The sequence below is a fragment of the Atta cephalotes genome (assembly GCF_000143395.1).
Source record: "Atta cephalotes unplaced genomic scaffold scaffold00022, whole genome shotgun sequence".
NCBI classification, from domain to species: domain Eukaryota; kingdom Metazoa; phylum Arthropoda; class Insecta; order Hymenoptera; family Formicidae; genus Atta; species Atta cephalotes.
Genome location: NW_012130086.1, coordinates 2,206,453 through 2,228,850, shown reverse-complemented (window position 1 = coordinate 2,228,850; position 22,398 = coordinate 2,206,453). Strand labels below are relative to the sequence as shown.

General features: G+C 31.4%; 1 protein-coding gene across 1 annotated transcript in view; it reads right to left on the bottom strand.

The window, feature by feature from the left end:
• Window positions 1-949: 949 nt before the first annotated feature.
• LOC105619565 (protein FAM13B) overlaps window positions 950-22,398 on the bottom strand; it is a 38,672-nt gene continuing 17,223 nt past the window's right edge. Inside the window, exons 5-11 of the mRNA XM_012201082.1 lie at window positions 7,291-7,461; window positions 6,117-6,258; window positions 5,476-5,709; window positions 4,119-4,328; window positions 1,961-2,605; window positions 1,639-1,874; window positions 950-1,163 (exon numbers count right to left, since the gene is read on the bottom strand). Of these exons, the coding sequence (XP_012056472.1) occupies window positions 950-1,163; window positions 1,639-1,874; window positions 1,961-2,605; window positions 4,119-4,328; window positions 5,476-5,709; window positions 6,117-6,258; window positions 7,291-7,461 (1,852 nt within the window). The remainder of the gene's footprint in view (window positions 1,164-1,638; window positions 1,875-1,960; window positions 2,606-4,118; window positions 4,329-5,475; window positions 5,710-6,116; window positions 6,259-7,290; window positions 7,462-22,398) is intronic.

Sequence of the window (22,398 nt, the reverse complement as noted above, 5' to 3'; positions counted from 1 at the left end):
TATATATATTATTGTTAGTGTATATACTATACTATACTATATATATATATATATATATATATATATATATATATATACTACTACTATACTATACTATACTATATATATATATATATATATATATATATATATATATATATATACACACATACATATAAAATATAAGTACATTTTTTTATATATTTGTAACTGATCAATTTCATGAACTGTAAATATATCAAAATAAGCATCCAATTTAGCGTAAAAAATGTATCATTAATGCTACATATACAATGAATGGAGGACAATCAAATGGAAATCTTCCTTGCAAACGAATACGTTAAATACAAAATGAACAAGATGTGTGCGATTATATCATCGAACAATTATTTTATATTATGTCGTAATAATCAGTTTAAGTTATAGAATTATTAGCGCTTAAAAAGTTCAAATGTATTACCATGATACCATGCTCTTATTCTGTAGACATACTATTGCTCACTATAAGTTGCGCATTTTCGATATATCGATTATGTTGATCAAAAACGATGTTGTAAAAAAGATGCATTACTTTAGACATTGAAAACATTCGGTATTACTTTCCCAGCGTCGTAACGCAAACGGAATCTGCGATCGAAAGAAAACCGTATAAGAGAATATACGGCACGCATGATTTTATGAAAGCGAAGTAAATCCTACACTAGAATGTATTATTCACTTTCATATTTTTTTTTCTCAAAATCTTTTGATTTTATATAAATTCTCGTTGCATTACAGTAGTATTCTTCGTTCAGGCAGATATTGCTTCTCTTCAGGCCTTTTTAATCATGATCACATAATGTTAAAATTGCAGATAGCGATGAATGTGCCTGCGACAGCTGTATCTTCTTACAGATATTTAAAGATCATTTAAAGTTTCAACAATGTTGTTTCAAATCAGTTCTTCATTACTCGTGAATTAAATACTACGTCAAGCCTTTTTAGCTACGAGAGCGTCAATCAGTCTCAATTTCGCTTTCGCCTGCTTGTACGATTCATACACGGTAGTAACTTGCGGTCCACGATCCTCACGTTGCATACGGCGGCCAGCCCGAGCTTCAAATTGCGCTTCTAATTCTTTCAACGCTCTACGAAGCCGTTTCTTCTCCTCTCGAGTAGCCCGTTGTTGTATCAATAATTCTTCTCTAAAAAAAAGGAGATAATGTTTAACGAAAATTGTCAGCAAATATGTTTTAATTAGATGTTTTTTTTAGAAATCATTTCTAATATTTTATTTTATAAAAATCTTTTCTGAGAGCATAAGTATATAATTAATCCTCCGTCTATAATCTTTCTCTCTTTGCAATCTATTATTTTGTTGTTATAGATTTTCAAATGTGAAAACATTCAGAATTACTTTTCAATTACATTTCTATTACTTTATCAAATAGTTTTTAACAAAATACTTTAAGAGAAGAAATCGAATTTCTTCTTTATTTTGGAGAAATTTCAGAATAAAATTCACATGTGTCAAAAGACTTAAAATTGCAGAGAAGAATTAGTATCATAAATAAACAGAGCCTAAAAAAATATATATTGAAAGTGTTAATTTAATATTTTTTTATATATCTATATGTGTATAACAATTTCGTATTATATATAATTTTAATCTAAACTTACTGAGGAAGAGCGTGAAGACCTTCACCGGCATCGCTACTGCTGTGCTGACTATCGCTATCAGTTGGCAATTGATCTACAGGATCGATACAGTCCAAGATGCCTCGATGTGACATATCAGGCTCGCTGGCTCTTCTATCAGTCTCTACAGCATTTCCTGGAAGATTCGATGACGTAAAATCCATCGTTTCGTGCTCTAGGATCGTGGCCAGTTCGGTAACACTGTCCTTATTTTTGCTCTACAACATGTACAGAACATATTGTCATTTTTCTCCAAAAATTTATTTTAAATTATATTTAGTTAACAACAATTAATTATTCTTACCGCGCCCGCTCTGATGAGCAGTCTCTTTAAGGTCCTGTACCGGTCATATAATGGTCGAACAACTGCTCTGTCTTCCTTAGAGACTGGCCTGCCGAAAGTGTTCTCAATGTGAAGCAATGCTTTCTGCACGGCCGTCTTTTCATCTAATAATTGATCATAATTAAGTTCATCCATGTTATCGGGCCGATTGTACTTAATACGCTTCTCGCTAAGTTTTTTCTCCGCTTCCTTGATCACTTCCTCTATTGTCTGAGATTTCTCGTGGCCATTGTTGTTGTTTATGGGACTGCCGGTAGTATTCAGTCGATTGTTGGCATTGGCTAGAAGCGCACCTATTGGATCTTCCTTCAATAATTTGTGTTCTTTCCGAAGCTTATTCAGCTCCGTGCACAGCCGTTTGATGTCGCGATTGCTCATTTTGTCAGAATGACTCGGTCGATAGCCGAAATTTTCCTCGAATTCATCTTCATATTTTTTGATCTTCTTCTTCAGGCCATTAATATGCTTTGCAAGATTTTTTAGCCCCATTTCCGATGGACTAAGTGTATTTGATTGTATTTCCTCTTCGGAGTAAAATCTCCTGGGGAGCAACAGCGAATTCCTTGGCGAGAGCATAGCTTCCACTCGAGCATCTACGGCTTCTTCCTACAAATTCCAATTGATACATATAATTGATATACATAAAAAAGTTTAAACATTTATTTTTTATAAAAATCTTGACTTGTATATAGGGTTTCCCATTTCAAATAATGCATTGAGATTTCTCGAAAATTATGGTAGATACGGAAAAATGTTTCAAACAAAAGTTGTATGGATCGGAGGGAGACATAAAGAAGATAACCATTGATTTGATTTTGGGTGGCATCGCCAAGGTCAGGTCAAAATCATGTCGATTTTTTTTAATCCTCTATTTTTCATTACATATTCTTGTAGCTTATCTCGAGAGCTTTTCAAAATATTATAATAAAATATTTTTTTTTAAGTACTTTTTATGTTCATGTTCTGGATAACATTTATCAAGATCAAAGCCATTGGAAGTTGTACTTTTATTTTCATTTTAACGTAAAAATGAATTTTTAGTGTAAAAATGGAAATAAGAGGAATAATCTGACATCTTTCGTAATGCTAATACCGGCGGTATTGTAACTTTCAAACCTTGTAACTCGAAAGTATGTAATGAAAAATAACTTTATTACAATGTTTTGAAAAACTCTTGAGCTATTAGATTCTGCCATCAAAAATAGAGTATTCAATTAAAAAAAATTGAGATAATTTTGATCTGATGATGTCAAGATCATCTTCAAGTGTATCTTCTTATATCCTTCTCCAAACTACAACTTTTGTTTGAAACATTTTTATCATCCATATCTATCATAGTTTTCGAAAAATTTTAATGATTATTTAAAAAAAATGAGACATCCTGTATACAATTTTTTTTGTATATCTCTATTCACATAATTCTTAGGCCGGGTTCATCTTGAAAAACGGAAGCCAATTAGAACTCGTGGAAAGATAAAAGCAGACAAGCGAAACTGCCCGCCTACTACTGCGAGTTCCGATTGGCTTCTGCTTTTCCGACAAAGTGTGAGCCTTAGAGTGCCATTACATGATGCGCGGAAATGCAGAAATCTAGTAAAGTTTAATTTTGTCTTTCGCGTTCTGTTCTGCCTATTTTGATTTCCTAATATTACATGGAGCACAATTTTCACGGAAAAGTGGAACAGTATAGTGATACACTTTTGTATTCATTGAAAAAAATTCTGTTTATTTAATTCATGACAATTTTTATTAATATGTTTATCTTTTCAGCTTATATATTGAATACAAGCATTTTAATCAATAAATATTAGCATTAAAAATTAATAATTTTCGAATTTCCCGTTCTACTTTTCCGCTCAAATTGTGTTCCATGTAATATTAGAAGATCAAAACAGGCGGAACAGAACGAAAACGCGGAAATCTAAGATTAAAGTTTAGTTAATTTCGTCTTTCGCGTTTCCGCATTTCCATGCTTTGTGTAAGGACACCCTTAATCTTTAGATTGAGATTACATTTAATTGTTAATAATTTTGTGTAGTATAATTTTTTAAATAATTATCATTACATAATCTCTAATTTTTAATTAATTTATATATTATATAAAATTAAATATATCTACATTTCCTTCCAAATGTTGAAAGCCCCAATTAGTCAAACTGGGATTATTAACGTCCTCATGATCAACAGTCGGTGGACGAGCTGGCGAAGGTGATCTGCTCGGTCCGCTGCTCAACATCTCCAAGAAGCTTTGAGCTGGCGAGCCATTATGACTATTAGGACTCGGTGACACATTGGAGATGTACATATTTTCAGATTCCTCTTCGTTTTCCTAAAGAAATAAAATTCTTAATTTTTCTTATCAAATGTAATTCGTAATACAGAATATGAATTATTTTAACCATCACAATATTATCGCTTCAACATTTGTAAAGTCCTATTACCATTAAAAATGTTACAAAGGATAAAGTATAAATGATTGACCACGATACAATCATGGGACCTGCTCTTTTTAGTTAAACTTTTGGCATGGTTTATTTTTTCTCTTTTTCTTTTTAACGTAAAGAGAAAAAGAACAAAGAGTAATTGTGCATAGAACTTTAGCTAGAACAGATCTATGGTGGAAGAAGCAAGGTGTATTAATGCATATGCGCATTGTGCATGTTCTTCTATGTTATGACCAATTAATAAAAAATGCTAGTCAAATTTAGTGTTCCTATAATAAAAGTTAAAACAAATCGTCATTAATACTATCGCAGTCAAATACTATCACAGAGACTATAGATGATATACAGAAAATACGACATCAAATACATCTTCTTCCACTATGGATACAGTGGATTGACTATTTGCTATGAATTTGTCTACATAAAATCCAAATTAAATTAACAGCTAATTTCACAATATAGTAATAATTCCTGTTCTATACTTGGAAAAGAAGAGAATATATTAATCACATTCAATTTTTGAATTTTTTTCTTTATTTTGATGGTATTTATACTAATGGTCAATTACTGTCTTTTTTATGTTCAACATAATTATATATTTCAATAACTATAAAACTTGTGGTCAATAACTATTATTTTCCGAATAAAAATTTCTACTGTTACAAAAAATGAAAAAATATGGTTTTGTTCAAAGTTTTTTTATATTTGACATATTCTTTGAATCTTACTAATGTTTGGTTTGTATTAAATTCAAATTTCAAATAATTTCAATAGTAATTACAGTGATTATATATTATTAAATTTCAGCACTTTAGTGATCAATCACTGTACATTTTATCCTATATAATTTGCGAGTTTCATGATTAGACCAAAATTTAATTATGTTAATTTTAGGAATGCAATTTTTATGGAATATCGAAATCTATTTTACTGGAATTCAATTTTAATTAACTTTTTAACACACATAATATAATATTATATACAAGACTAAATATTAATTAACGTTTCTCTGTAATGAAAGATTTTATTTACCTTACTGGAACTCTGGTCAATATCTGGAATTCTGTGCACTTTTCTTCTGCGTGCTTGTCTTCTACCTCTCGGAGTAAGACTTCTACTAAAGCGTTCACTATTTCTCAATTTTTCAGCGTCGCAGTCATATTTTTCAGTCGCCACAACTACCTCGCACGGTGAAGGTACTGACGACGATTTTTTCGACACTGGTGAAACGTTGGTTCTCTCATGGAGCGGTAATCCGCCACATCTCTGTGCCACATCAAATCACGAATCAATTAGCAATATTATAAGCAAAAATTTGCATTTTATAATAAAATTGTGCAACTCTAAAAATATTAATTTATTTTATACATCAAAACATATTCTCTATATTAATACATAAATATATTAATACATAAAGTGAAATAATATAATTAATGTATTATATGATAATTAAACTTTTGATACGTTGATAATGAAAAAAACATTTATTAATAGATAATCAGTTTCTATTACAAAAATATCTTTCTAAAATTACATATAAAGTAGGTCTGGTATATTTAATAATTAAAATTATACAATAAACAAAATTATACAATAAAATAAACATAAAAATTATACAAAAATGTCAATTTTTTTTTAGAGTCGAACCTTAACTATTGCGGTTATATACTCACCACACCGTGACCCATGTCTTGGCCGAGTTGCGATAAAATGTGCAAATGTTCCTGGCTATTGAAATCTTCGTGGCTGCTCACACGTCTGATCGTATCCGCGACGTCGGTGGGACTGTCAAGAACACGTTCTTCACTGCTACTTCTGAAAGGTATAGTTGTGGCATTCTATGTATAATTCTAAATTCGCCGCAATGCAATACTAGTGAAAACGAATAGTGCTCGCAAACGTATCTATAAAATTCAAGTCATACGAAAACTTAACAAATGGACATTTTATATCTTTGCACCGCGATATATAATTTTTGTATGCAAATTTGTATTCAATATTTATTGTTACAACAATAAATTAAGAGTTAAAGTACAATTTAATAACACGCGAATGAGAAAAATTAAAACTAAAAAACTAAAATTCGGAATAATGTATCAGTAATCTTTTACTGCATGTGTAAAATACTCTCACAGTTATTATACTTAACAGGCCATTACATTTTATAATTAACACGACATTTAAAATAAAAGCAAATGTTTTGGAGAAAATTGTGACATCTAAGCGCGCGATAAAATTTACATAAATTATGAAATTGATTTCATCAATAAATAATAATTCAATCCAATTCAAAACGTTTTTGTTGAAACATAATGTTTAGCGACATCAAAATTCACTAATAATATAGGTAAATTTTCACGAATTGCTCAAATCGGCTGTTTCAGCGACAAAAAGGATCACAATTGACGGATTGGTCAAAATTGACGAATATAAACGTCCATTTTAATCACGTGATCTTTTTTGTTGTTAAAACAGCCGATTAGAGCAGCTCATAAAAATTTACCTTAAGATCAAATTAACTCTCGAACACACATGAGTTTCTCAGAGCCAATCGAAATTTCACTTGCTCCGTACACGAAGAAAAGAAAAGTGAGGAATTTTATTTTATAACTTAACAATATAAAACTTTTTGACATTATCTAATCTATGCAAGTATATTTCTAAATCTCATAACTTCAAAATAAAAAAAAGAGTCTAAAAATATTTATCTAAATTGAACTTACAGTGGATTTTCCAGACCCATAGGGTGTTTTCAGAATTTTTCGGAACGGTGTGTGTTCTAGAGTTAAGAATATTATACAATGACATTAAAGAATCTGTATAATTTTAGTATGCAATTATAAATACCTTATTAGCTTCCGTTCTTGGCAGCAGGATTCGCGACGTTCCTTACGTTTACGCGGTTTCAATGCACAGAGCAGAGACGCACCCTCGGAGTCCTTCGACTCGTCTCTCGTATCCTTGCAAATCTTACAGTCGCCGGTAGGTACCAAGCCATTCACCGTATTCTCACGAATACTGTAGCCGTACAGGGACAGAGAAGAAAAAAAGAAACCAGGTCAGATCGTAGAAACAAAGCGCGACGATCTTGAAGGTGTCAACCTTCGAACTTAATCGACTGCCGTTTGAGTCAGTCGGCCGTAGTAAAAGCGCAATTTACGAGCGTGGATATAAGATTGCGGAAACGAGCGAAACGTTGATATATTAAAAAAAATACGATAAGAATTCCGAGTCGCGGAATTAAAAAAAAAAAAGAGAAGTTAAAAGGTAAAATTAATTTTTCACAGCGATTGAACGAATCGCACTTACTTTCGATAGTCGGTATATTGAGTTTTCCATTCACGCAAAATAAACTATATAATTTCCGTTTTTTTTTCCACCGTTAATGTCGAATAAAGCGATCTATCGTATTACATTGTGTCATACGTAGGATGCATGGTGACAGACACGACGAACAACAGAGGCAAAGAAAATGTGTGCTATAACAATATAATCATGAGCAAGACACTCGAGAACAATGCGAAGCACGTATAATAATTAGACTAATGCGGCAGGTGAGCATGTTTACTCTGCATTTAGACATCAAACAAGAAAACAGTAATTACAAAATGGCTGGCTTAGGTGTCGGGCTTCAATGGGGAAGAGCCACTATCGCGTTTAGTTTTCTTGTCACTTCGAAATACAAACCGGATTCAAGCGCTAAAGCGCGTTTGCGTGCACGAGAAAAAATATCCTTGCGAATTATTGCTATAACGCGATGTAATTGCAACCCGCGGACCATACCGAGGGTAGTTTCCTAGTGAATAATGTCCTCGCGCGACGCGACGTGGGAAGAATACACGATTACTAATTATGTGCCATTAAATCATAACAGACTAATAAAAATCACAAAATATTTATTTCACATTCTCGGCTCTGAGAAATATGATGTTTGTCACTAGGTTGCTTCAACGCAAATACAGGCAACAATCGGAAAATTGCTGAAAATAAATAAATAAAAATGAACGGAATAAAATAAATTATTCTACAAAGAAATTTGTCATTTTAACAAAAAGAAAACATAAACATTATTAAGACATAAGAAATTATTGTATATATATATATATATATATATATATATGAATACATTAAATACGATAGATGATGTCATCACGGTCAAAGTTAGATCTTTCAAATAATACAATATATATTCTATATTAGATCAATTTATTTCAGATTGCGCGTCAGTAACTTTCAATATAATCAATCTGAAACGCTAATAACTCCATCTAAATTAAATAAAAAAACCTTAAGATAAAGGACTTATTGCGAAAAATATTACCTTAGCCAGGATTCCTGGAACCTGGAACTTCTCGACTTTTTGAGACAACCATTTTTTATCTTCATCAATTCAACACTTTCTCGGAAATATTTCTCGTAATAATTGATATGTATAGAGAGAACGCGTTATGTATAGTTGCGTATAAACATTAAAAAACGACCATATATATGAATTTCGCAATAAATTGTTTAGTTTTTCTAATTCTTCTCTACCGTATTTGAAAGCACATATAAACTTAAAAATAAATATTTAAAAAAGCCAACAATTCGGCTGTCCAATATATATGTATTTTAGAACTGATTACCATAAGTTGGACAATAATTACAAATTTATAAATACGTATTTTTTTATAATATGGGCTAATAAAAATGATTTCTTTTATAGTATTTATTTTATTCTATCCGTTCATAAAATGTATAAAATAAGCTATTTATCTTCAACAACTTTTCGATTATCACTTTGTATAAATCACATAGCTTAAAAATCTTCAAAATGTCCTCTTCATAAATAATTTTTTATATTCGATATTAGACATTATTCTCTCCAATTTATAAATTATCATATAAAAAAATCTGTTTAAAAATATACAGTTACCTTAATGCCAACCATTTTATTCAGATTTAGATTTTTTTCTGGGAAAAAACAGCATGTGAATTACCTTATTGCACTTAATTTTATGGTCTAATCCAGATATTCTTTTTCCAGATGCAATTCTCGGCAAAAGTTTCCTCGCGCGCAAAAATATTATCACAGTCAGCGAAATCTAGTTACCATCCTAAGGTTACATTCGCAACTATGATTTAAATTCACATTTCGCGAATCTAATCTTTCCACATAATCATTTTTCCTTGCAAACGTGTAAAATTAAAATTGTTCATCTCAGTTTGCCATAACCTTCTCTCATAAACGCTAATTGACATCTAATAAAAAATGTTAAATTTAGGGCTACCTTAATTTCGAAAAAATAATTTTTTTTCTTCCTATCGAAATTTTTTTCATCTCGCGAATTCAGGTCGTTCTCAACGTCACAAATCGTGACCCGAGTAGCTGCGTATACTTAAATGAAACGTTAGGCGATAAATACTTTCATTGTGACTCATCAAACCGCGCGGTAGCTTCTTCGTGCAGAAACGAAGCTTGCGGAAATAAAGACATGACGCAACGATGTACGTCTCAATTTTCGTCGATTCTTCTGACAAAAGTATTAAATATAATGAAAATAAAAATTAAGATTCAGTCATTTCGCAAGTCTTTATTATTTTTAAACAATGTCTTTTATTTTAATAATTCAATAGTTCAAAAAAATGCCTCTCAATTTTTTAACATGTCGATTAAATTAGCTACCCAAAATTATAAATAATATACTGCTAAAAACAATATACAACATAAAATGTATATATTATATTTATATATCAGAAAAGCAATATTATAATTTAAAATATTGCCTAAATGATATAAAAAATGTTTGCAGTTCTTATAATTTTAATATGTAATTAAAAACTGCTAATCAAAGTATACAAATAAGTTTCTTTTAATTAAAAACGATTGTTTTTAAAGTAGAAAACACTTCAATATATGCTTAGATGCTTACATATAGATGCTTAGAAATATTCAAAGCGATATTTATAGCAACGTTTAAATGTCGTAATAAAATCTATTAAGAAATATGTACAGGAAAAGGAAATCCTAATCAAATATCGTTCAGACTCAATTAAAGAAGCGAGTCAAACATCGTAGTAACTGCATTGTATGATCTAAATATAATTTCTTCACGTGCGTATATATATATAAATATTACTTGTGTATTTATCAAGAGTTGGGAAAATTCCAACGGTATATTCTCATTGTTTTGCTACATCGCATTTTCGATGATCACAGGTCGGAAAGTATCGCAAGAATATCAACACAACCACGAGCCAATTACACCGTCATTCACGCCGATGACGCGCCGTTAATAGCTGAGCGATCAATCCTTAATGAATGCGCGTCAATTTCAGCAATGGTGCTTCGCAAACGCTGCTGTTACTTTGAACATTTGTGCAAACACAGAATATACAGAATATACAGATATACAGAAATATAATATGTATCATTGCAAAATGGTAATCTTACATTACAAAAGATGATTAATAAATTTGTAAAAAAATATTTGCATTAATTGTTAATTGACTAATATTATTTGTATTAGTGTATTGATAAAAAATATTGCATCTTTATCAAAAGTCATAAAAGCTAATTATGTATTACAACGTTCTTGATGATAGCAAAAAAATCCTGACAACAGCACTTTCCATTTTGATTAGATCGATTCTCAGTCCTCCGACTGTGGATTTTTTGTTTTCCTTCATATCGGATACATCTGATCGATCGATTGATAGATCAAGACACGATATTCGCGTGCGATATTTTTACGATCGTGAACAATTAAGATAATGGATAAAAAAAGTACATGACAAAACGGAAGGCGCTGATTTGCGAAGGAGCGCAAGCCTATTGAGAGACAATCGAGATGACGCGATGATGAGGATGATCATGATGATATATCGCCTGCGTCGTCACAAATAAATTGGCAAGCCGAACTCGCACAAGACATAATCCGATTAATTCGCCAACAGACGACTAGACTCACGCGCCTGTTAACTTTGTTCTACGTAGATTAATGTCAATTAGCAACATAAACGATCGTCTCGTGATAGCCGTTTATTATGAATCACCGTTATCTTCTAGAAAGACTTCTACACAATTTGTTTATTCTTAGAAGAAGAATTCTTAGAATTCAAATCTGTGCAACATCCGTCGTAAATTTTTATGATACTAAAATCTCTTTTAAAAATATCAAATTAATTGAAATAATGAATAAATAAGTTTACATAAACTATATATAGGAATTTATTACATTTAAAAATTTATAATATTTTTCTAACAATTTAATACATTTTAATAATTTATCGATTTCTCTTGATATATTCTCGTTATTTGATCAAGGTAGCATTAAACGATAATTGAGCAGATCAAATTCTCTCATGATATCGCTTCTAAAAATAAAAGGTCACTTCTCTTGTATCAGCTATTGTTACTGTCTAGCCATTGCATAAGAAATTTCCCGGGGTGAGCGATATCAAGGTGCATAATAAGCGACGCGCGAACGTTATCCAATCCAGTGTAATTCCGTGCGGTACTTGCACTTTTGCCACGGTTAATAAATTTCGATTAAGGGCAACGTGGAAATCTACTCTTCGCTGCGAACTCTGGCGCGTTCTAACAAGGCTTCAGCTCTTTTACAAATTACCATGGATTATGGCGCCGAGGCGCCACTCGGCGAGACGATGCACTATGTGCCGTGCGATCAAACGCCTTGTAATGTATCATGATACAAACGACAGATGCAGAATATATACTGTTGCAATCTGCCGACATTATAGAGAGTAAAAAATCAAATATTTCAAGAATTTCAATATCTTAAAAAGAATCCTGAAATTTCTGAAATGTTTTGAATTTTACTTTCTAGAATTCCTTGCGATACAATTCCGTTAGCTTTGGAACGATCGAATCTAAAATTTAATACATAAAAAGTGTATGAATGACGTAAAATAAAAATATTGTAGGAACTGTTTTTGCAGCAGGAAATAAAATTATAAAATAAAAATACAGTTTATATTAAGAATCTTCAGATCGGAGTTGTTCTTGCAATTAAAATTGAATTGGCAATTTTACATATCGACGTTCATGTATTGTACTTATATCACAAAGAGTCTGTTAAAACTCCATCAACATGAAATATTATGGAGCTTTTCATATTTTTAATGGCGTTAAATTAGTGTTTAAATATTTTATTATTCTTTTAGATGTTACTGTGTAATGATGTATCATCTTCTCTTTACTCCTTTTTTTAAGTACCATTGTTTTTTTTATAATTCTGCGTCGTTTAGTATGTATTATGCTTCTAGCGGTTTTTTTATCGATATAAGTGTGTTTTTACTCTAGCATTAGATCGATATTTAAAAAAGAAATATCATGGATCTCTGAGATTAATTTTCAGAGAAAATAATGTAGAACCGATTATCTTAATCTTGTTTTGATGTACTTTTAATGTGTTTTAGTATAAGTTCGATATTTTGAAAAAGAATATTATAGCCTGAGATTAATTTTCAAAGAAAATAATGTATAGGCGATTATCTTAATCCTATTTTAATGTAGCACAAAAATTGGAATTGCACAATTGTTGAAATATACAAATTCTGTATAATTCAAATATCAGTCCGTCTCGTCGCAGAGAAACTTGCAACAGCCTTAGAAAGTCGATTACATTCAAGATTTGAAGCGACACGTTCTCGATACTGTAAAAAGAAATTCTTACGTTTATCTGACAACGAAACTGCAATAAACTTCCGCTTTTCCGTATTCACAACCAGTAAAATAAGATCAAAAATTAAGCTCATCGAAATTGAAACAAATCTCTCAAGGGCACAATCAGAATTTCAGGTTTTCAGTCGAGTGCCTCTCACGTTCTATTTTCTTGTTGCTCATCGAATATTAAACATGAATAAAATGACACATGCGGAGCATTCCGGTGGAATATGAACGTAGCCCAGCTGATTGCTACTCGGTTCCAACCGCCTTGCTTCCGATCGTCCTCAATTTGATACCGTCGCGGATAAACCGGATCGGATCGCGGTAACGTCAACGTCATCGCGTGCTAAGTCATCGCCTCGCAAAATTACGCTAAATTTGCAACTCACTGGCCCACGTTGTCGCGTGTTCCGCTCATGTAATCGCGAGCACCAACTTTCTTTTCCAACGACGGGGCAGCGCAACCGGCAGAACGAAGACGAGTCTCTCGGCGACTCGATGAAACATTTATATGGTCATTTGCACGTGGGATTGCACACAAATGAGAAAAGCACGCACGCAAATACGTGGACACACGAACGACAATGGTAATCTCGATATGTATGATCATGTATGATCACGAGGAATGACGTTGCACGACGATGATCGGCGATGTAACGCTCTGTGTGGCTTTGCTTTCCCCTAGAGGAACGCACTTACGCTCGAGAAAAGCGACTTGTTCTTTTTTCGCTCGTCGATTGACTGCCAGCAGCTGCATAGTAACACAGAAAGAGTTCATAAAGCACCGCCTGCACACGCTGGTGGAGATTTTCGGATTTTCGGACGATTATTCCAGTTATTACGCCGTTTACAGATGTCGACACAAAGTGATCCGCTTTTACTACTACTACCGTTACTATCGCCGCAATTAATTTTAACTTTGAAATACTGACGGGTGAACGAGAATAAATCAAAACATTAATAACGGTACGATAACGCGTGATTTGAAATTAGCCCGGAAAAGTGATGACCGGCTGGAAACGATTTCTATACACTGATAGAAACCGTATACGCTAAGATTAATAGCACTACCGTGTGAATGAATATAAAATCGTTCTATTTATTTTCACATGAGAGTAAATATTAAAGAAGATTCTGTTTCAGTTTGGATTTCTATCTTTTATTCGGCATTCATTTGTATATATAATCATTACATTGAAGAAAAATTTACTAAATTTTAATATTTATTTGAACAATACTTTGAACATAACATTTACTTACAATAAACAAATATTTACTCAATACAAAAATAATACTTAAATTAATAGATTCTTGAGCCAAATAAATATATATTTACATTATTTAGTAAATATTTAGTCAGTACTCTATTCGAACAAATATTTATTAAAGTTTAGTAAATTTTTTTCGGTGTAAAAATAATTCACTCTTGAGTTTCATTAAAAATTAGATGAGATAGAAAATACCACTGACAAGTCACTCTGTATACTACAACCTATCCATCATCGATTCTAACTGACAACGTAGAGTAATCCAATCTGTGAGGACAAAGCACTCGTTAATGTTCGCGCTACAAAAGCTATTCTGAAAATCGTTTTTCTTTGCGAAATTCAAGAATCTGTCTGCTCTCATTTTTGTTCAAATCTCTGACAAACGAATAAATTACAAGATCTCTCGCGGAAATCTTGTTATCACATTAGCTTCTGAGTGCCGGAATTCCGGAAAATATCGCTTAGAAAGCTTCAGTACTCTGGAACGGATGCTCTTGGAAACTTTGGTTTCGAGATCAACTTCGAATACATCTAAGGATTTATTTTCGATAAATTTTAATCAATTTTTTTTTGATTGTAAGTTGCATAAAACGTTGATTTATACACACACGAATGATAACTAATGTCTCTTATTTTGAGCAACGCTTTCGTTGCACAGGTTCAAACGTATCAGCCGATCGACGATCGAAACCGCGGTAACTAACGATCGAAGCTGCATTACAACTTAATTAAATTATCCGAATTACGGTCTTACCCGCAACACGCAGCCGGTCGGAGAAAATTCGGTTAACCAAAGTTAGCGTTCTCGGTGGACGGACATTCGTAGCCGCGAGTGAGCTCCGCCGGCTCTTCAATTAACGATCCTCGGCTTGCGCTCGCGCCTAATTGCAGCGGGCACGATTAATTAGGAACGGGTCAGGGTGATCGTGATGCCGCGAGGCCGGTCACGCGGTCTCCCATTGTTCAAATACTGTTTCTTTAAAGCGGTGTCTACAATAAAATTTTAAGGCATAAAACTTGTGAGCTACAATAAGCCATTATTTACTCTCTAAATCTTTATCTTTATCATTACCTCTCTAAATCTGAATCAGTGGACAGTCACTAATTTTATCCAGTGGTATACTTTGTATTGATAATCAGAAGTTCAACTAAAAAAGGAATAATGTCTGAGCATTATATAACTAAAATATCGATCTTTGCATATTAATTTTAATCTTCTAACACTATAATCATTGAATTTAAGCACTAAAACAAGATTAGTTGGATCACATAATAAGAATTAGCTAAGTTAGGTATCGCACATTTAATTCGATACCGATTACCAGTGGCATTGATATCAGTGATTATCCACTGATTTAATGGATAGATAAGCTTCAAATCTTAAGCCGTAAAAAAATTACAATCACAGTCGATTATTCTTCTCATATTCAACTGTGATTGATCAAATTCTTACGGCTTAATTCTTAAGACTTAAAGAAACTTAGATAATAATTTATTGTAGAAAGCCTATTAAATTTTAAGCCTTGAGTCGTAAGAAATTGACCAATCACAGTTAATTATTGTTATCAACATTTTTTTATTCGATTGTCATTGGTCAATTTTTTATGACTTGAGTTTTAAAAGCTTAAGATTCACGCGTTAAAATTTCAATTTATAGACTCCGTTTAAACTGTGACTGTAGTGCTGCTTTACCTCGGTTTCCAAGTAGAGAAGAGACAGGAGGAGTCACGCGTACACGAGCGCTCGTCAAGGACGATTTTCGCGTTTTGCGCTTTCACGTTCACGGGCATGCCATACACGGCACACGCATAATACATACGAATCGCCGTACCTTCTCTTGCATATGCACGCACGATGCTGGCAGAAAACCGACTGCACCACTTGCCGCTCGGGCCTCGTCTACAAGTCTACATCGCGCTGTCGCGCGTGCACGTGACAGAACGGCTCGTGCACGCGATTCTTTCTCTGTGTGTTACAGCATGAAATCGCATGAGAATTTACACGCGATCACATCGAGATCGAATAGATCAATTTGCTGCAAAAATAAAAAAAATTGCTATATATAAATATATGTATCATATAGGTAAAAATTTCATTCTAAGTTTTCGACTTTTCTTCATGTAGAATTATTCTTTTCTTGATTCTTTTCCTAGAAGGCAAATGAACCAGTTAGTTAGGACATAATCCAATTATTAGATAAAATATAAAAAAAATTTAATGTAAGTTTTTAATAATATGTATTATTTTAAATAAATTCGTTTATGAAAATTTAATAAGACGAATTTATTTAGAGTCTACATATCATTAAAAATTTCATATTTAAAATTTTGTTTCATCTAATAATTGGGTCACGTTCACTATATATATGTATATGTATAATTGGTACATTTATCTTACCAAATACTTCATGAACAGGTTTTAATTTTCTATATTTGGTATTGTACTTTCAATATTGTATAATATATGACATGTGCTTCGTTTACTTTTGATACTGAGTTGTTCAAATGACAAAATTTGAGAACGAGTTTAAAAAATTGTTTGTTATTAATGTCATTAGCGATTTTGGAATCTAACCGTCGAAGGAAGCGAAGATTTCTAACGAAAATTCTGTGAAAAAGTTGAAAAACGTAGTACTGTTTTCGGGAGTCATGTCGTTGAATTATGCATGGAGTTCTCTCGGCTGCGGGATGCAGTCGTAATGAACTTTACAGTGAATCGTAAATTGCAAAGAAAACCGAGGTCCTTTTTCTTCCTACGGCCGGTTGACAGGCCAAGTTGTGGTCGTTTACTACATATGCACACGATATATGTGACGCATGTTCATGTTCATGAGAGAAACACATACGTCTCAGAACCGGTTTTCGAAGCTCGTTCCCGAGCTGTAAGCTTTACGGTCGAAAGAAAGCAAGTCTTGAATCTTGATGCATCACCTTCTATACTGCACTTGAAAAGCTCGGGTGGATATATTTTTTGAAGTTTTCGACTGAAAAATCAAATTCCCATCTGACTGATTGTGAAAAAAATATTTAAGATGAAGATTATCAATTTTAATTTCCCTTAATTTATAATTTTCTATTATTAATCAATTTTCTATTCTGTTATATTAAAATCAGATTAAGAACTCTCTTAAAATTAATTAATCTACATTATTATTTTTGATAGAACGAGAGGAAAAATATTCATCATTAGGATATGTATATACTGGACATACAATTATGTTTGTTCTCATAAAATATGTAAACTTCCCTGTGTCCGAACATTAAAGATTTGCATCTCTTTTAAATATATAATACGTAATTTATTAACAGCATCGTTTAAATAAAGGAAAAGGAAGATTCGATTTGATATGTAAATTGAAATATTTATTCGGCATTGCACAAGAGAACTAAATAAATATAAATGAGGCTACGCCAATCGATACGTCATTCGATATAACACGCCGGTAATTATTTATCTACTAGGTAATTATTTATCTAGTCAGTCGATCAAAAACAATTCTCAATTCGGATTCGGTCATTGTTATATTAGTCGAGACAGAAGAGAGGGCGAGAGGCTGTAAGATGAAAAATAGATTCGCTATCGCAAGATATCTGCAAAACGGTTAAGCTATTTCTTCGATGAAATTATGTTATAAAATTGTATTTGAATAAATATTTGAAAACAGCGATGCCGCTGCAAGCTCGTCATGTCTAACAATAAAGAAAAGAGAACAAGCTACATCAGTCGTAGGTGAACTCGTGTGAGTAACTCTATGTATTTGATTACATACAATTATTGGCAAAATAATTTTACGTGTGTAATATATCCACTTTGCCAGTTGGCAATGTTCTTGGATTTTTCAAAGGTATGAATTATGATGTGATATAAAATGCGAGAAAATTGAACAGATCCGACAAGTTAAGATCCGACAAGCGAATGAATATAGTATTGCGTCTGGAAAATTAAGTTTCCAAAATAACCATCCCCTTCGCGATGAAAATTTAGAATCGCAGAGAGATATTAAAATAATAGTATTTAAAATATTAACAGCAGAGAATAAAAAAGACATTCAATACTCAGAAATTTATCAAATAAAAAAATAGGATATAATTACATATAATTTTTTATTAAAAATTTTATTAAAAAGTATTATATATTTTATAATTTAATAAATTAAAACTTAGATAATTCTTTTGCAATTAATCTAGGTAAAATATATTGTGCTCTTTTTCTTTTATCTAATATGACACTTTCGGCAAATTAGATCATTTAGATGTATCTAAAAACTTGTATCGATTAAAAGAGATTGTATTTCACAATCTTCAGCGCTTGTTTTCTCTATTATAAGAACAAACATATCCGATTGTTATCGATCTCTCACTTCTATTCGAAGACGTTCCAAAATTAAACCGAGATCGATATGTCGCAAGAGTTACCGGAAGGACGGTAGCTCGTTTTAACGTCGTGGAGTTCGTTTTAGCTCGTTTATGCGACGTATACACAGGCACGCAATCCGTGACCAGTAATGCTCGTTGTGCCGAATGCAATCATTATGCCTGTATGTTCGCAATCTTGTGCGCGCGCGCGTTCGGTACCCTTGACGTCAACGGCTCTATTTTCAGTCGTCGTACATTTAGCGCCGGGCGTGCATCGTAAAATCTAACAACGACGGTTGAACACGATCGAGCTGTGTGTTCATAACTAAATTGCACTTCGTAAAAATTTTCTCCGTCCTCTAAGAGAATTCCTGACAATTGGTAATTCTACGTCGAAAATTAATTCACTGATGGCACTCCCATTTAAAATTGATAATTTGATTCAATTACAAAATAAAAAATTATTTATTATATAATACGACATTATAAAATCACTCATTTTCTGATTAAAAAAAAAACAGAGAAAATTCATCTATTTCATCAAGATTTTTTAATATTATATTCTGATATTGATTTGATAGAATTAGATAAATAAAAAATTTTCCTTTATACATACATAAAAAATAAAAAAAAGTTTCTATGTTTTTATACATAAAAGATAGAAAACATAAAAACTTTCGTTTATCAGTATCTATTTTTAAATATTTCTAAAAGTACGTACATACTTATTTTTATAGATTGCCTTGAAATAATTTTTATCAATTTTTCATCTTAATTGTTTATACATAATTATTTATCTGATAAAACTAATTACATTTTTACTTAAACAGTTATATAATATCAACTAAACAAATATTTGTTTTTTTAACAAAAAATTAAATAATTTTTTAATTTATATCATATAAATGTAAGAAAAAAAAATAATTGTAATGATTCGTGATCGCAAATTTGTGACTAATAAAAAAAAAAGAGGCATCAACAAAAGAGAGATAACGAGCTGTTTGTTGCCTACAAAACTTCAAAGGAATCGTTCGCGTATATAAGTCCTATGTATAAATATAAAATAAATTATTTTTCCATCATACGTTTCAAAGTTGGTCCCACAACGGGATGTTGAAAAAAAGCCCTTGTTATTATTGCGCGATTTATGATCGTATATTTCACGTAATTATTTTTTTGTGATATTAATTTCTGATATTTAATTCCCTAAAAAGTAGAATGTATAGATCCGTATTTCGTTTTCCGATTTTTCGAAGTTCTTTGACATTTTATGTCGTTATAATTAACCAGAAAAATTCCGTTTTGTCGTCTCGATATTAATTATAAATATCACCGCGATAAAAATATCGCGAGCGAACTTGGGAAAATTTAGGAGCGAGTAACGAAGTAACTAATGTAATCGGTCTGCTTCCCATTTCCGTAAAGTGCAGACGAACTATTAATTTTCTCGAAATTAAATAGCCTTGAGCATTTAAAAGCAATTTGCATAAAACATCACACGACTAATATCTATAATCTTTCATTTCCTGACGTTGTTACAAAATTTTGTATAACAACATTTATATAATATTAAACCTAATTCATGGTAATTATATTTTCAAAATAATATTATGATTGTATAATAAAAGTTAAACATATCTTCTAAAAATATCTGCCTTCTGTAAACAAACGTTACGCCAAATATTACACATAAATATAAAGATACTATTTTTACATTACTGCAGCTTTGCAAACAAGATTTATGAATTCTATTGCCTGATTTATATGTCTATCAATTTTTCAATTGATATCGGAAAAAGTAGCTGCGCACGGTAATTGCGTTATTTATATTACCAGACGCATGACTTGTATCGAAACTAGCTTTTTCTAAGTGAATGTTTCCTTTATCAATCGTGCCAAGTTTGGTTGAAGTTTCCGATGAAATCTATTAGAAAACGTTACGTCATACTTGGACCGCTGCCTATGACGGAAGAAGCCGGACACACAACAATAATGCACAATCGCATTAATTCATCTATTCGTCAAAGAGAAAATTATTTTTCTAGATAGGAATTCAAAATAATGTTTTCTAACTTCGTTTTTAATTTATTTGCGCTTGAGAAAATTTTTTCAAATATTTAAATTTTCGTTATTGTATTATTTAGTTATAAACAATAATAATAAATTAATAATAAATAATAATCTTTAAAGAGTATAACAAACTTGAAGTAAATATTTACTATAAGAAGAAAAATACGATTATCGTGAGTTAGTCGATTCAATGACATCGAATTAATTACAATGAAAGATTATTAGACATTTTGATAGCTATAGTGATTATATATGACACGAGATAAGATAGCGGATAAGATTAATATGATGCTAGAGATTTAATAATTATAAACGTAATGAATATATTATATAAAAGGCATTAATTTACGTGTTTTAAAGTATCATAATTTGCGAAATTATGATATCTTATAGAGAGATTATTGCTTTAAAAGCCTGTCCAATTTGAGTTGGTTAAGATTTCGGAGGCTGTAAAGTTTTGATACATATCTGAGTGATGCTTATCAACATTTTATAGTTTTTAAAATCTTATTCACATTGAATTTTTTGGATCGATAATTTTGCGTTTTGGTTTCGAAGCTTAAAAAAAATTGAATAGGCTTGGTTTAGACTACCCTCGGAATATATTATCATTTTATAAGATATCCCAATTCATTAAAATCCCGATAGTCATGAATTTAGTTATCACAAAATTTCAAATAGATATTATTATATATAAAATCTAATCTAAATACTTTATCGATGTTAAGTTGGAGTTTCAAGACCAATAAATCAAATTATGTATATGTATACAAAATTCAAAATAAAAGAAAAGTTGAGAAAAATCATAAGTCATAAATAATTGTGATAAATAATATTTATTTTTGGTTTATTTCTTATTATATTTATTTACATTTATTTCTGTCATTTATGCCTGTCTAATCTTGGTTACTTTTAATTTTCGCTCCGAACTTCAATCATTAAAATGTTTTATTATTTATTTCTTTGATATTAAAATTAATTTCAACTTTTATTATTAAAAACTTTGATAAGGTGCAATAATATCAATATCGATATTTTTCGGAATCTCTTCCAATGTCGAAATAATTTCAAGATACATATACGTCTACGATCCAGTCGGAATTTTCCTATGAACCGGATGCGAAGGTGAGAACTTCTTTTTATTTTCATAAAACACATCAATTCAGAATAAACGGGAGAAGTAGTATTCAAGGTCAACGAGAATGTGTATGTATGAGTGCATTGTGATTCATTCGCCCATGAAAGAGAGAAGACGTCTAAGATGTATGGAAGAAAAGAACGGACGCAGGCTCTCCTCGAGAGACTCGAGCAACAGATCCACTTCCTCGACTTGTCTATTGATGTAAGTGTTTAGAACAATAACATTTCGCAGTAATCTTTCGCATACATAAATAAACTCAAACTAAATAGGATGGAAATGAGTTTCGGTCGCAAATTTCAGTTTCAAGGCGCACAATAATAAAACACACACTATAAGTGTCTTTTAAATAAAAATAATATTCAAAAAATTTCAAACTGATAGTTTATTCTAAATTGATGTGACATATAATATAAATATATATATATATATATATATATATATATATATATA